The sequence below is a fragment of the Ranitomeya imitator genome, chromosome 4 (genome assembly GCF_032444005.1).
Source record: "Ranitomeya imitator isolate aRanImi1 chromosome 4, aRanImi1.pri, whole genome shotgun sequence".
NCBI classification, from domain to species: domain Eukaryota; kingdom Metazoa; phylum Chordata; class Amphibia; order Anura; family Dendrobatidae; genus Ranitomeya; species Ranitomeya imitator.
In genome coordinates this window covers 129,838,496-129,854,819 of record NC_091285.1, presented here as the reverse complement: position 1 = coordinate 129,854,819, position 16,324 = coordinate 129,838,496, and the positions used below count along the sequence as shown (strand labels likewise).

General features: G+C 41.6%; 1 protein-coding gene across 1 annotated transcript in view; it reads left to right on the top strand.

Annotated features, from left to right (window-relative positions):
- Positions 1-12,506, top strand: part of TGFBI (transforming growth factor beta induced) — a 203,286-nt gene extending 190,780 nt beyond the window's left edge. Inside the window, exons 15-17 of the mRNA XM_069763923.1 lie at positions 430-506; positions 2,206-2,230; positions 11,418-12,506. Of these exons, the coding sequence (XP_069620024.1) occupies positions 430-506; positions 2,206-2,230; positions 11,418-11,470 (155 nt within the window). The 3' untranslated portion in view covers positions 11,471-12,506. The remainder of the gene's footprint in view (positions 1-429; positions 507-2,205; positions 2,231-11,417) is intronic.
- Positions 12,507-16,324: the final 3,818 nt, after the last annotated feature.

Here is a 16,324-nt window from a genome sequence, read left to right as displayed (position 1 = left end):
AAAGAGTTGTGCAAGCTCCTATCCCTACTCTGTGAAATCCAAAAATGGCAGCTCCTTGGATGGCCCTCGTCATTTATAGTCTCTGCCATAGTCGCCCTGATTTGCTGCAGTAGACCATGTAATGTTATAGCTGAAAGGCATTATGGGGAGGACAAAGCTGACAAGCCTGATGTTATTAGCTGGTACTCTGAGTCTTCAGCGGTCTGTGAAATGACTAAAAGCATTTATTTATGTTTTTTTGGCGATTCTCTCTAATCGATTTGCAAACTGTGGACCTGCGAATTTGAGGCAATTCAACCTTTCCTTCATTCTCCTTACATTCATTCTTACGTACATATCAATCCGCGTATCTCTGGTGGAGCACTCCCTATGTAAGTTTATATATGGATGTATGCTGTAGATTGGTTTTCATTCCATTATTTTTTTCAGCAAAATCCATAGAAAGGGGAGATGAACTTTCAGATTCTGGACTTGATATCCTGAGACAAGCTGCTGCTTATTCAAAGGTATGGTTTAAAAGTATAAACATAAATTATTATATACTGTACACTGTATGAATGTATAAATTTAGTAGCTGTTGACAGTCCTAAACCAATCTTGTGCAGTGTCTCGGTATGTATTAGTGGTTAATATAGCCACACAATAAGTACTGTCTCACTGAACATAATAAGAGAATGTAGATAAACAAGATGTTCACCTTAGTGACTGTATGTAGAGGATCACACTTCCTGTGCCAGTGATAGCCCATCCTGTATAGTCAAGAGGATGGATTTAGTTTGGATAAAGTGATACAATACTGATGAGCTAAGGTAAAATACAAAGTCCCATGTGTGGTATTGTGGTGCCCGGGAATATCCTGGGGGCAACGGTAATGGTTACTGTCTAGGAGCTCTAACCTTTAGTGTTCCCTTTGGCTGTAAACTTGATTCATAGCCAAACACCAGTTTACCACATAGCCAAACACCAGTTTACTTATGGCAATGGCATGATTGTACAGTTCGAAGCATAGTTTTCCAATTTAAAGCTAAAGAAACACTGGCTACCATCACCAGCTGCCTTCATGCCTTCAGATTCCTGAAGATTCAAGTGGTCCAAAGCCACTGAATGAGTGCAAAAGAGTTGCAACAAAAATTGGTGGCAGCAGGCACTGATGTTACAGTTTACACCATAAGGTACATACAAAATGCTGAAAATCTCCATTCCTGAGATCCAAGATGCAGACCTCTACTGCCTTACAAACACAAGAAAATTTCTCTCTGACTCTGAATTGTATGGTTTTGAGTAAGTTTTGGGATTCTTTTCTGTGGACTGATGAAACAAAAGGGGAAATTTTCCAACCTATGAATCAGTAGTAGTCTTGGGGAGTATATAGTAAAGCATGGTGGTAGCTCAGTGATGTTTCTTTGCTTCCTCTGGCAATGAAAGCCTGCAGTGTGTAGAGGAAAAAAAATAATTCAATCCAATATTCGGAAATCCTAGGCGACAAGCATCATGTCTTCTGTGAGGATGCTGAAGCTTGGGTGTCATTGGATCTTCCAAAAGGACAATGATTTCAATCATACTTCAAAGTCCACCAAACTTTCTTTAGAAGTTCTAAGTATTCTGGAGTGGCCATTAGTTGTGTTAAACTAATTTTAGTTGATTGGTTTATTACAAACAGCAGAAATTTTGTAAATTATGCCAATAAACCGAATATACAATGGCAGTTAAATACTGATTACATTGGTAGTACCACTCAAGTTTTTTTTTCAATTGCTAATGGCTCCTCTAGCCTCCAGATGCTCTAGTTAGTTATTTAGACAAAAATAGCAAGTGTATAGAAAGGTTTGTTTTGTTCCTTGAAAAAAAATCAATCAAGTCTGTCAATGTTTGCTTAGCAAACTTTAGTCACAGTGTGGGGTTGCATACACATTGCAGTAGGGTGCATTATATACTAAAAATTCCAGCTGAAAAATGTGCAAATAAGCTAGTGTTTCTAAACTGCAAACATCTTCATGGCAAACCACCCAATGCATTGTTGCGGTGTTTAAACTTCAGCATCACACTATTCGCAAAGGATTCTAGCATGAAACTAAGCTATTATTGATCTTACACATTCTTTCCCAGACTAGAGCAAAAAACAATATGGAGTCATCAATCATGTGACAGAATACCATTGTTTAGTGCAAATAATCCCAATCACAAATATATCTTTTTTTTCTCTAGGTGTCTCAAAGACATGCCCGGCTAGGTAAATATGTTATTCAATTCTTCTAATGTGAACAGCATGTGATGATGATTTGAAATGTGACATATGGTGCTAGATAAAATACTGTCATGGATCTGTGCATATTCTTGTGGGAATGCACATCAAGAACTTGTCAGCCTGAAAAAAAAAATCCATGGAAAAAAAAAAGAATAGGAGACTATCTGTGCATACTGTGTCTGAAGCAATGAACTCTTTGAGCACGCACATTCGAGGCTACTGTTGGCATTAGTTGGCAAAATAAATATGATTGCAACTGTAAATAAGACGTGTCACTAGTAGCTCCAGGACCACAATTCCATTCCCATTCCATCGCGCTACTTACCTTACCTTTGTCATCTAACATGGCAGAAAGACTTTTGTGCCAACATAGGCATGGGGGTAACATGAGATTATTACTAACTGCATACCAAATATACAAAACCTTTCAGGATATCTTATCACGGAAATCTGCATCTTTTTCCACTTATGAGCTACTTCTTCCCCTCCACCTGCCTCGAACTCACCATCCACTCTGAATAACAGCTGAAATCTGTCTTTATCAAAGTAAGATGGACTGATTTCACGGTGAGGTGTTAGGTTACACAGCCATTTAACTCTATGGAGAGAGAAGTAAGAAGAGGAGTCAGCAGCGTTCAGCAAAGGTAGACACAGGCAGATCGTGCTGCAGCACTCAGAAAATGCATTTCACTTCAGTTCTGGATTCACAGGCACATGGCTCAGTACTGCTGTACAATATTGCTTCTGTTTGTGTGTTACAGAGAGAGTAAAAGCAGGAATTAATCTCTCAGTGAACTATGTATGGCAGAAACTAGTCCCCATCCACTAGCTCAGAGAGAGCTGAAATTTAGAGAGAGGACCTTGATTCATCATTTGCATATTTTTAATTTACAATTTTTTTCATTCATCACTATTTTTTGCCAAATTCTTCAAAAATGCACTCACAAGTTGATGAAATTTATGCAAAATCAAATATGTCCTCTTTTTCTTTTATCTTTTTTGTGTGATTTTTATAGAGCAAAAAGTTGCATGATATCGTAACCCCTTCATCCCCAAGTCTGTTATCACCTTCCCTACCAGGATATTACTTTATGCGGTTACAACTCTGGAAGGCTTCAATGTATCCTAGTGACACTTGCACTTTATGTTAGTGGTAAATTTAGGCTGATATTTTTTGCATTTATTTGTGAAATTATTGGAATTTCGGTGAAAATGTTGAAAATTTTGTAATTTTAAAACTTTTAATTTATATGCCCTTAAAACAGATAATTATAGCATACAAAATACCATATTTTTCGGCCTATAAGACGCACCGGACCATAAGACGCACCCCAAATTTGGGGTGAAAATTGCAGAAAAAAAGATTTTTTATAACATGGGGGTCCGTCCGATGAGGAGGTGCTGGGATCAGGAGGTGCTGGGATCAGGAGGTGCTGGGATCAGGAGGTGCTGGGATCAGGAGGTGCAGTGAGAGGTATGGCGTGAGAGGGGTCCCTGGCTTACCATGCAGGCTTACCTAGGTGGCAGAGGTGCGGTGGCGGGGGTGTGGCGGAAGAGGAGGCGCAGTAAGCGGGGTCCCTTTCCCCGGTATGGTGATGCAGCAGGCCCGGTATGCAGCAGAGCCGGGTGAATCCTCTTGTTATCGGTGGGCGCGGTGTTATGGCTGGCAATCAGGCAACACAGCGTGCAGTAATCAGCGCACATACAGAGATCTGGCAATAACCAAAAACAATAGGACAAGCTCTGAGACGTGGAATCTCTGTAGACTGCAGTACCTGATCTATCCTCACACAACTATAAGCAGCAGTGGATTGCGCCTAACAACTACCTATGCAACTCGGCACTGCCTGAGGAGCTGACTAGCCTGAAGATAGAAATACAAGCCTGACTTACCTCAGAGAAATACCCCAAAGGAATAGGCAGCCCCCCACATATAATGACTGTTAGCAAGATGAAAAGACAAACGTAGGAATGAAATAGATTCAGCAAAGTGAGGCCCGATATTCTAGACAGAGCGAGGATAGCAAAGAGAACTATGCAGTCTACAAAAAACCCTAAAACGAAAACCACGCAAAGGGGCAAAAAGACCCACCGTGCCGAACTAACAGCACGGCGGTGCACCCCTTTGCTTCTCAGAGCTTCCATCAAAAGTTAATAGCAAGCTGGACAGAAAAAACAGAAAACAAACTAGAAGCACTTATCTAGCAGAGCAGCAGGCCCAAGGAAAGATGCAGTAGCTCAGATCCAACACTGGAACATTGACAAGGAGCAAGGAAGACAGACTCAGGTGGAGCTAAATAGCAAGGCAGCCAACGAGCTCACCAAAACACCTGAGGGAGGAAGCCCAGAGACTGCAATACCACTTGTGACCACAGAAGTGAACTCAGCCACAGAATTCACAACAGCGCGGCCATCTTCCTGAGGCCACGCGTGTGCAGATGAAGCGCTCTGCTCCCGGGGCTTCAGGAAAATGGCCACGGGAGGCCGCGCGTGCGCAGATGGAGATCGCGGCGGCCATTTTCCTGAAGCCCCGGGAAGCAGAGCGCTCCATCTGCGCACGCGCGGCCTCCGGAAGATGGCCACCACCACCGATAACAAGAGGATTCACCCGACTCTGCTGCATACCGGGCCTGCTGCATCACCATACCGGGGAAAGGGACCCCGCTTACTGCGCCTCCTCTGCCGCCACACCCCCGCAACCGGACCTCTGCCACCGGACCTCTGCCACCGCACCTCTGCCACCTAGGTAAGCCTGCATTGCGACTATTAGACGCACCCCCCATTTCCCCCCCTTTTTTGGGGGGGAAAAAGTGCGTCTTTTAGTCCGAAAAATACGGTAGTTATTAACCTCTTTCAGATGTTGGGCATACATTTACGCCGATGTCGGACTCCGTCCCTTTGATGTGGGCTCCGGCGCTGAGCCCACATCTTTCCCAGGACATGTCAGCTGTTTTGAATAGCTGACATGTGCCCAGAATAGCCACTGGTGGAATAGTGATCCACCCATGGCTATTAACCCATTAAATGCCGCATTCAAATGCTGACAGCGGCATTTAACTCACCTTTCTGGCCATCGGGCCAGGAATCTGCCCACTGGTAACCCCGTCACGTGATCACAGGTCACCGGTTTGTTGGCATGACAACCAGAGGTCTCCTGGAGACCTCTATGGCTGTCAGTGCCACATTTCTTTGAGCACCACCCGGTGGTCAGCGCTCATAGCAAGTGAGTAATTCTGCTACATAGAGGCGATCTGAACATAGCCAATCAGGCTATGGCAGCTTCTAGCCTCCTATGGAGAGTATTGAAGCATGCCAAAAGTAAAAAAATAAGTGTTTTAAAACTTTAAAAAAATTAAAAATATAAAACTTTAACCCCTTTAAGACACAGCCCTTTTTCGTTTTTCACTCCCCTCCTTCCCAGAGCTATAACTTTTCTATTTTTCCGTCAATATGGTCATGTGAGGGCTTATTTTCTGCGGGACGAGTTGAACTTTTGAATGACACAATTGGGTTCACCATTTCTTGTACTAGAAAACGGGGACAAAATTCCAAGTGTGGTGTTAGGTGTCGAGTTCCCACCTCTGCACAGGGGGAATCTCGAACCTTCTCTGCTGCGGTCTCCCATTCTTCTCCAGCCACAGTGGAGTCTGCTCAGCGGAAACATCAGTGCCAGCGTCTTGCTCAGTCTCACTCTGTGCATACGGTTACTGCTGCTTTTCCAGCTTCTGCCATTGAGGCCAGTGCTGGGCAGCGGAGAGCAGATGCTTTTGGGACTAAGTCCTGCTTTTTCCCTTCTGAGCATGCCCGGGGTGAGATGTCCCGTTGGAGATCGAGGGTCACATGCTCAGATGCTGCAGCGGTTCCCATTGGTCCTCCAGGAAGGTCTTGAAGGTGCTAAACTTCTGTGGCAGCTTCCCATTGGTCCTTTATTTGGAAGGTCCTGAACGTGCTGCAGCTATATAAGCTGCGCATGACCGCACGGCCATACGCTAGTGTACATTTGTTATAGTGTGTGTGTTGTGAGTGAAAGTCGCTCTTTAAAAAACCCTCCCTATTGGATGATTGCTGTCTAGCGCCCGACTTACCCAACAGCACGTTACACACCAATACAGCGTCTAGGTGCTGTGTCCGCCAGTGCGGCGCCGTGCGCTTTCACAGCGCTTTCCTGACCCAAGCCTGGGTGGTTAGTGGCGTCCACCGGTGCGGCATTGCATGCACTCTCGTGCATTCTTTAGTTATTATTTTGGTTACGCTGACACCTCAGTTGCGGTGTCAACCGCAAGTTGTCTACACAGACTCAGATCCCAAGTCTTAGGACTGAGCTCGGAGACTCCTTTCTTGTGCACTTGTGTGCGGTATCGCGGCCCTGTGACTTAACAGGGTTCGCTTCCTTCACACAGGGTGAAGTTAACCCGTGTGTGTATTCATATTGTACCGCCATATAGTTCGTCATTACTTGTCAGCAGGTTCCATCTCTGCACGGTGGACGTTCCGCAAGCCCTAACATGTGGTGAAATTGCAAAAAATAGTGCAATCCCACACTTGTTTTTTGTTTGGCTTTTTTTCTAGCTTCACTAAATGCTAAAACTGACCTGATATTATGATTCTCCAGGTAATTACGAGTTCATATACACCAAACATGTCTAGGTTATTTTTTATCTAAGTGGTGAAAAAAAATTCAAAACTTTGCTAAAAAAAAATAATTTTTTTAAAAATTTGCTAAAAAAAAATGTGCCATTTTCCGATACCCGTAGCGTCTCTATTTTTCATGATCTGGGGTCGGGTGAGGGCTTAGTTTTTGTGTGCCGAGCTGACGTTTTTAATAATACCACTTTTGTGAAGATATGTTTAGCGATCAGGTTGATGCTTTTTTTAATTGATAGATCGGGCGATTCTGAACGCGGCGATACCAAATATGTATAGGTTTGATTTTTTTTATTGTTTTATATAGCATGGGGCGAAAGGGGGGTGATTTTAAACTTTTATATTTTTTTTTATTTTTTTCATATTTTTTAAAACTTTTTTTAAACTTGTGCCATGCTTCAATAGCCTCCATGGGAGGCCAGAAGCTGGCACAACTCGATCGGCTCAGCTACATAGCAGCGATCATCAGATCACTGCTATGTAGATGAAATGCAGGCTTGCTATGAGCGCCAACCACAGGGGGGCATTCACAGCAGGCCGGCATCAGTAACCATAGAGGTCTCAAAGACCTCTATGGTTACTGTCCTGACACATCGCCGTCCCCCGATCATGTGACGGGGGTCGCGATGCGCTCATTTCCGGCTGCGCGGCCGGAAGCGGTTGTTAAATGCCGCTGTCAGCGTTTGACAGCGGCATTTAACAGGTTAATAGCAGCGGGTGAATTGCGATTTCACCCGCCGCTATTGCGCGCACATGTCAGCTGTACAAAACAGCTGACATGTCGCGACTTTGATGTGGGCTCACCGCCGGAGCCAACATCAAAGTGGGAGACACGACATGCGCCGTACTAGTACAGCGCATGACCTGAAAGGGTTAAATCATCCCCCTTTTGCCCCATTCAAAAAAAATAAGACAAAAAATCAACCCTGCACATATTTGGTATCGCCACGTTCAGAATCACCTGATCGAGCAATAAAAAAAGGATTAACTGGATTGCTAAACGGCATAGCGAGAAAAGAGTCAAAACGCTAGAATTACGTATTTTTGGTCGCCATGACATTGTATTAAAATGCAATAACGGCTGATTAAAAGATCGATTCTGCACCAAAATGGTATAATTAAATACATCAGCTGGGCATGCAAAAAATAAGCCCTCACCCAACCCGAGATCACGAAAAATGGAGACGCTGCAGGTATCGGAAAATGGCAGGTTTTTTTTAACAAAGTTTTTTGAATTTTTTCACCACTTGAATAAAAAAGAACTTAGACATGTTTGGAGTCTATGAACTCGTACTGACCTGGAGAATCATAATGTCATGTCAGTTTTATCATTCAGTGAACCTAGCAAAAAAGCCAAACAAAAAACCACTGTAGGACTGCACTTTTTTTTGCAATTTCACCGCACTTGGAATTTTTTTCCTGTTTTTTAGTACACGACCACGACATGGTAAAACCAATGGTGTCGTTCAAAAACACAACGCAAAAAACAAGCCCCCACATGGCCATTTTGACCAAAATGTAAAAATGTTATGGCTCTGGGAAGAAGGGGAGCACAAAATGAAAATGCAAAACCAAAAATAGCTCTGGTCTTTAACATCCATTATCTACCAATGTCCTTTTTTTGGGACGCCTAATCATTAGCTTCTAGCAACTAAGATTTTATAATTTTAATAATTAGGTCCAATTTTTTGTGTTGTGTTTGTAAAATGAATGTTTTCAAAATAGGAAATCATGTCATTGTCATTTTTAATTGAATATTGGGACACCCTTTTCTGAAAAATCCATACTTGTAAAAATTTTCATTTGGCAAGTAATGGTTTAAGGGGTTAAATAACATATACCACATAAGGGATTGATACTGGCACTCTAAATGGCTAGTGAGCAAAGCAAAATAAATGAAGGAAACAAAGAACATGCAATAATAAATGTTTTAAAAGAAATTATGTGTATCATAGTCAGTACAGATAAAACTACAATAGCAGTGATAATATTAATACAAAGTTAAAAAACAGGTATTTGTTAGAAATAGTCTCTCTCCATTGATGAAATTAAAGGAAAAAAAGTGTGCGCTGCTTCAAGTAATTTACACAGCAGACTTGGGGTTCCAGCTATAGATCTTCCATGTGTATGATGGTATTATACAAATCTAGTTTGCTTTCTTGTTGTAGTGTCCATAAAATCACTACAGGATAGGGGTTATCTTTCTTCCTATGTGCGTTCCTGTGTGCACAGATATCCATTGTAGGAATCCTATACCCTGGAGGGGATACATGTGGGCACAATACAGCGAGACACTGAAATCTTGTGACAAGTCTATGCAGCCCCGGCCCTTCAGCTGGGAGTATCCCTGGGAGGGTGATTACTGGAGTAGCGTGTGATGTCACTGTGAGAAGCTATGAGGTCCTTGGAAAAATTGGTTCCTTGGAAAAAATGAAAATTTTACTTTTTCCCACAAAAATTTGAATAAGCCCCAAGTTTTGCATTTTTACAACGGTAATAGCATAAGTGACCCTGTGGCCATATTACATTGACAGAGCACCTGAGGTGCCAGAACAGCAGAACCGCCCCCATAAGGCTGTGTTCACACGTTGCGGTTTTTTCGCGTTTTTTCCCGGTTTTTCCCGATAAAAACGCTATAAAACTGCAAAAAAACCGCATACAATAAGCATCCCATCATTTAGAATGAATTCCGCATGTTTTGTGCACATGATGCGTTTTTTTCCGCATAAAAAACGCATACCGCACAAAATCCGGACATGCTCTATCTTTTTGCGGTTTTTTTGCGGATTTCCCACTCCAAAATGCATTGAGAAGTGTCCGGAAAAAACCACGGCAAAAACGCGTCAAAACCATGGCAAAAACGCGTCAAAACCGCGGCAAAATCGTGGCAAAAACGCATGCGGTTTTCTTGCGGATTTCATGCAGAAAATGTCCGGAATTCTCATGAATTTTCTGCATGAATTCCTGAATGTGTGCACATAGCCTTAGTGATCCCATTTTACAAACTGCATTTTTAATTTTTATAAGGGCTAGTAGGAAAAATTGGATCTCATAGTTTGTTGTGCAATTTTTCCTGAGTGCACTATAGCTTTTTTATTTCTCTGCTGACGAAACTGTATGGTGGCTTCTCTTGTTTGCTGGACAAAATGAAAGTTTCAGTGATATCGTTTTTATTTACATTCAACTTTATCACATTTTATTCCACTTTTTTGCTGAAATTATGAAATGCATAGTTTTATTGCCTTTTTTTCATTATTTTTTTTTTAAACAGTTAACTGAAGAGGTTATAGTGTGTCCGTTTTAGAAGTTGGGTCATTTTGGATGCGGCAAAACCAAATATGTGCACTTTAATTTTTTTACATAAATATACCTATTTATTGGCTTAATATTTTTTCATTTTTTTCATTTATTTTACTTTTTGGTAAAAATATTTTTATTTTTTTCTACTTTTTTTCTTAGTCTCTCTATGGGACATTATAACTTTTATTTCTCTGATTGCTGATATCATGAATTGAATTGCACAAGCATTATACCTGTCAGTGCTGCACTAACGGAAGCTTCTTATGTCATGCTCTGAGCATGGTCTGACAGGCTTACCATAGCTGGGTGACTCGGATGTCTTCATGATGACCTCTGGTTGCCATGGCCTCTAATGGGAGAGGCAGCCCCTCCCTCTTCCTGCCTTCTAAATGCTGCGATCACTATCGAGCTTGGCATTTATGTTGCTAAATGGCCCAGAGTGGTGCGGGCACCACTCCTGGCACTGACTGTGGAGGCTCGGCTTTCATTTAAGCCAAACAGCTGGCAGCGATCGCGCAGGCACAGCTCCTGTGCCCGCATGATCGCCATGACGTAAATTTATGTCCTTTTGCCAGAACACCTTCCTGACCATGATGCAAACTTACCTCAAATGTCGTCAAGGGAATAAATCTATCTTCAGCCTTAAAAATTATGAAGCTGAATCCATGAAACATTGGGGTTTATGTGTGAGCGAGAAGTAGCTTTTACAATGTAAGCCTCTTTCAAAAGATTTACATTATAGCAGCGCTTTCTGTTCACACATAAACCCCAGATTAATCCAGGGAGAATAGGACAAGAGTGGTGCTGGAAACTGGAGAAGTCTCCGATTGGTGAGAATATTAACCTTACGATTTAGGCAACAAAAAATGTAGTCCGGTGCTTTTTTTAAAAAAAAATAGTTAGCCATACAACATTTTGCCAAATATGCATGTGTTCATTTGTATTTTACTAGTATTTGAATTACACCTATGCATTTACGCAGGTGTTGCTACAGGCTGTATTTATTACAAAATTAGTGGGGAGTGGGATCTTTTCTGGAGTTGTTATTGCGCCCCCTTCCTACCTCCCCATGATAACTGAATCATACAAAAAGAGCATACAGAGCTTTGTCCAGCAATGGCGGATAAACTATACTTTTAATTTCCCATAGTTAAACTCAATAACTTTGGGCATTAGGGCATATTTGGATGCACGATAATGTTGATACTTTCCTTTCCATCTTTTTCAGCCCCTGGATATTCCATGTTAATGTCGAAAATGAAACAAAGAACTTCGGAGTGAAAATAATGCAGCAGTAATAATTCACCACTGGTGCCTCTTTATTTTTTAATAACATGATTCACATTTTGTAACTTGTATTTGTAAATTGATTTTATGTTTCCTCTTGAAGTGTAGACAATTTTGTCTGCAATGTCTAAACCGTTCTCGTTGCTTGAGGCACTTCTTCTTGCTACATATGATAACATAAGAACAAATGCCTGCTGACAATAAATGGGTTGTACCTGCGATAACATTTGGTCTATGCATTATAACCCATGGACTCTTAAAATTACAGCAGCTCTTAAATTGTTAATTTAATTATTGTAGGGAAATTAACTCTGTGATAGAGAATTGTGAACCGTGCCATCTCCATAGAAAGCAAAGTGGAGCCATCAACTTTCACCAACATCATTGCCACATTGTTCTATGATAGTTGAGATTACACTAGCCGACCCCCCGTAACTGAACATTGATAAGATTTTCTAGAAATGTCACAAACTGAGACAAATGTAGTGTATCAGTATTCTACTAAATTTGTTGATTTAGTAACCAATTCAAATTGAGACTTTGCAAGTGTGTGGTACAAATTAACTAAATAAAATATTTTTTAAATTTGCCATAATATCACCCAAAATAATTTTGTGGGTGATAAAACAAGCATGTCAATTGTAGTATAGTAGCAAAAAATGTTATATTAAAATTTTTAGCAAAAAATGTAAGAGAGGGCTTCAAGATTAGTCCAAATTATCAGACTTTTGACTTTAACATTCTCCACGACAATGGCAACATTAGCTCAGATGGATTTTTGTTTTGTATTTTGTAGCTATGTTTTTGCTTAAGTCATGTCTGTTTTATGGTTCAATGTTGGGTTGATAAGGATAATCACATTTCTGTTCCAATTCTAATTTCTCAGATGATTGTTTGTTTATTGATCATTTTCCATTAAGTCATTTTGAATTCAAGTTTTGTACCTTCACCCTCTAACCCAACAGTGCATCCATCACAGTGAGCACCCACCATTCACAAAATGTACAAAATAAACAACACCTTTTACTAAGTGATTTCTTTGTTTTATTTTTTGTGTCTTTATTTGTTTGCCTAAAATATTTTCTTAGACATTGTACTTGAAAATTAGATTTTTGAAAACATCTATCAACAAATATGAACCGTTATAATAAATGAAATGTGGATTACATCTGCGCTGCTGCGACAAATAATAGATCCAGATATACTGTTAGGGTGTTCGGGTGGTTTATTCAACGCATTTCGAAGCTCAAAGGCTTCTTCTTCAGGAAGTTTCCACACAAAGATATCTTTGTGTGGAAACTTCCTGAAGAAGAAGCCTTTGAGCTTCGAAACGCGTTGAATAAACCACCCGAACACCCTAACAGTATATCTGGATCTATTTTTTGTTGCAGCAGCGCAGATGTAATCCACATTTCATTTATTATAACGGTTCTGAGAGGTCGCTACGCCGACCTGTGGATCTGCAGCAGCTGACAACTACACGCTTGTACTGTGTACTACCAGGTGAGCAGTTCTCTCACAATTGATTAAGAACAATCCTGGGGATAAGACCCTATTTGCGCTTTTTTTGTCTCCTATCTTTCAATACTATCAACAAATATGAGTAACAGGTATGATTTCTAAACCAGAGCTAACCAAAATGAAAAACCTGGAAATATTTGTTTCATGGATCTTAGTGAATTTTATCTTATTTCAATATTAAGATAAGGATCGGGGAATAAAATATTGTATCTAGCACCAACAAATCTTTTGAACTCCAATTGCTGTTGAGAGAATTCATAAATTGAGATGGGCGGAAACCTGGATGTTCAGGTCCAGTGGGTTCGACCAAACAGTTGTAAAGAGTAGGGGTTCGGGTACCAGAACAGTACCCGGACCCAAACCTGAACTTAGACCGGGGCCCGAACATCCAGTCTTTGCCACGCTGTCATGTGCATGACAGCACAGTAAACACGGCTTCTAATCGGTGGTGAAATCACCCCCACCAGTCAGAGAGCCGCCGTTCACACTCTGTCAAAAGACAGCATGAGCACTCAGCTGTGATTGGAGGTATGAAGTTTACCTCCAGTCACTGGTGTAATGCTCCCATCATGTGACGCCTGCTACAACTAATAACAGTGAGAGCAGGAGCGGCTGATGGGAGTATTCATCAGCTGGCTCCTGCACTGTAAATAAATATTGTATATACTCGAGTATAATCCGACCCCCCTAATTTTGCCACAAAAAGCTGGGAAAACTTAATGACTCGAGTATAAGCCTAGTGTGGAAAATGCAGCAGCTACTGGTAAATTTAAAAAATAAAAATAGATACCAATAAAAGTAAAATTAATTGAGACATCAGTTGTTTGTGTTTTTGAATATCCATATTGAATCAGAAGCCCCATATAATGCTCCATACAGTTCATGATGGCCCCATAAGATGCTCCATACAAAATACGCCCCATATAATGCTCCATACAGTTTATGATGGGCTCCATAAGATGCTCCATTTTAAAATATGCCCCATATAATGCTGCACAAATGCTGCACATGGCCCCATAAGATGCTCCATACAGATATTTGTCCCATATAATGCTGCACATGGCCCCAAAAAGATATTTGCCCCATATAATGCTGCACATGGCCCCATACAGATATGTGCCCCATATAATGCTGCACATGGCCCCATAAGATGCTCCATACAGATATTTGCCCCATATGATGTTGCTGCGATTAAAAAAAATTAAAAATCACATACTCAGCTCTCAGGCCCCCGACACTTGCTATATTCACCTGCTCCACATTCCATCGCCGACCGCCGCTGTGTCTTCCCGCCCTGAGCGTCAGTGCAGAGGGCGGCGCGCACTAATCGCGTCATCGCGCCCTATGACCTGAGCGTCACTGCAGAGGATGCGGAAGACGCAGTGGCGCCGATGGTGGAACGGGGAGCAGGTGAATATCGTGCACTGCGCTATACTCACCTGCTCCTGGCGCGGTCCATGCACGTCTGTTCCCCAGCACCGGCAGCTTCTTCCTGTAGTGAGCAGTCACATGGTAGCACTCATTACAGTAATGAATATGCGGCTCCACCCCTATGGGAGTGGAGTGGGGTCCATATTCATTACTGTAATGAGCGGTACCATGTGACTGCTCACTACAGGAAGAAGCTGCCGACTCTGGGGAAAAGATGTGCAGGGACTGCGCCAAGAGCAGGTGAGTATTATTACACAGCTCCGCTCCCCCTCCCCTGCTGACCCCTGCGTATGACTCGAGTATAAGCTGAGAATGATACTTTCAGCCCAAAAAAGTGGCCTGAAAATCTTGGCTCGAGATATACGGTAATTAAAGAAAAACTGGCATGGGTTCCCCTGTATTTTTGATAACCAGCCAGACAAAACTCACAGCTGAAGTCTGAAACCCTCAGCTGTCAGCTTCAACAAGGCTGGTTGTCAAGAATAGAGGGGTCCTCACGCCGTATTTTTTAATTATTTAAATAAATAATTTTAAAAAATGGCATGTGGTCGCCACCACTTTTGATAACAGGACTTGCTAAAGAAGACAGTTGGGAGCTGGTATTCTCAGGCTTGTATTGGGTATTGCCCCCCCAGCCTAAAAATAGCAGTCTGCAGCTGCCCAGAAAAGGCACATCTATTAGATGTGCCAATTCTGGCACTTTGTCTGGCTTTTCCATTTGCTCTGTAATGGAGGCAAGTGGAGTTCATAATTGTGAGGTTGATGTCACCTTTGTATTGTCCGGTGACATCAAGCCCATGGATTAGTAATATAGAGATGTCTATAAGACACCTATCCATTACTAATCCTATAGTTGTATGGTAAATAAATACAACGCCAGAATAAAGCTCTTTATTTGAAATAAAACAAAACACTTTTACTTTTTTATCAAAAATTAAAAATAACTAACACAGTTATACTCACCTAACGTCTATACCCTCGTCTTCTGTAATAAAACAAAAATAAAAACAGCAATATCCCTCACCTATCCATCCTTCTGGCCCACGCCGTAATTCATGGGGGATAAACCATTTTCAACCTGGACGGTGCCAAGATGTGACCATCCAGGCTGAGAACCACTGGTGACTGAGCTAGCTGCTGCGAATGCAGCCTCAGTGACCGGCGGTAACCTCATCGAGGTTACCTCCAGTCACTGAGGCTGCGTTTTCAGGCAGGCTGAACTGCGGTGACCTCAGTGAGATCTCCGCTAGCACAGTGAAAAAGAAAAACAAATAGGAGATCAGGATTTGCACACTGAAAAATCACCAAGCAAGAGTCTTTAGAACAACACTTCAAATGCCTTCTAAAGACCAACATCTAGAACTTCAGAACCGGGCAGTATTAAACTAACACCAGCAATCCCTGCTTGCCATTGGCAAATATATATATATATATATATATATATATATATATATATATATATATATAGATAGCAGGTGGGAGTGGCCAACACTGAACAGCTGAGATTATCAAAGCAGGAAAACTTCCAGGAGCTCTTAACTGAACAGATTAACCCCTAAACTGCTTTCAGAAACTGTTTAATATGAAGGTAAAGTGCAGAAGTAAGAGAAATCAGACACCACGGTCCTGTGGCCCCTTTCTGTCCCAGTACACTCGTGACAAGTGGCATAATTGTGAACATTGTCATCATGATTTCTATTTAAAAGAGCAGACTTGATGCTGTAATTTTGTTTCAAATGACAGACCTAAATACTTAACAAAAGGCCTACTATGGCTTATATGGTGTCTGTCTGGGCTCTCATTTTGAGGGCAAGAATAATAATAGTGATGGAACCCTGGAAGCTCTGAAAGCATTTGAACAGTCATACAAGCTACTCAACAAACTTGGCTTTAGGG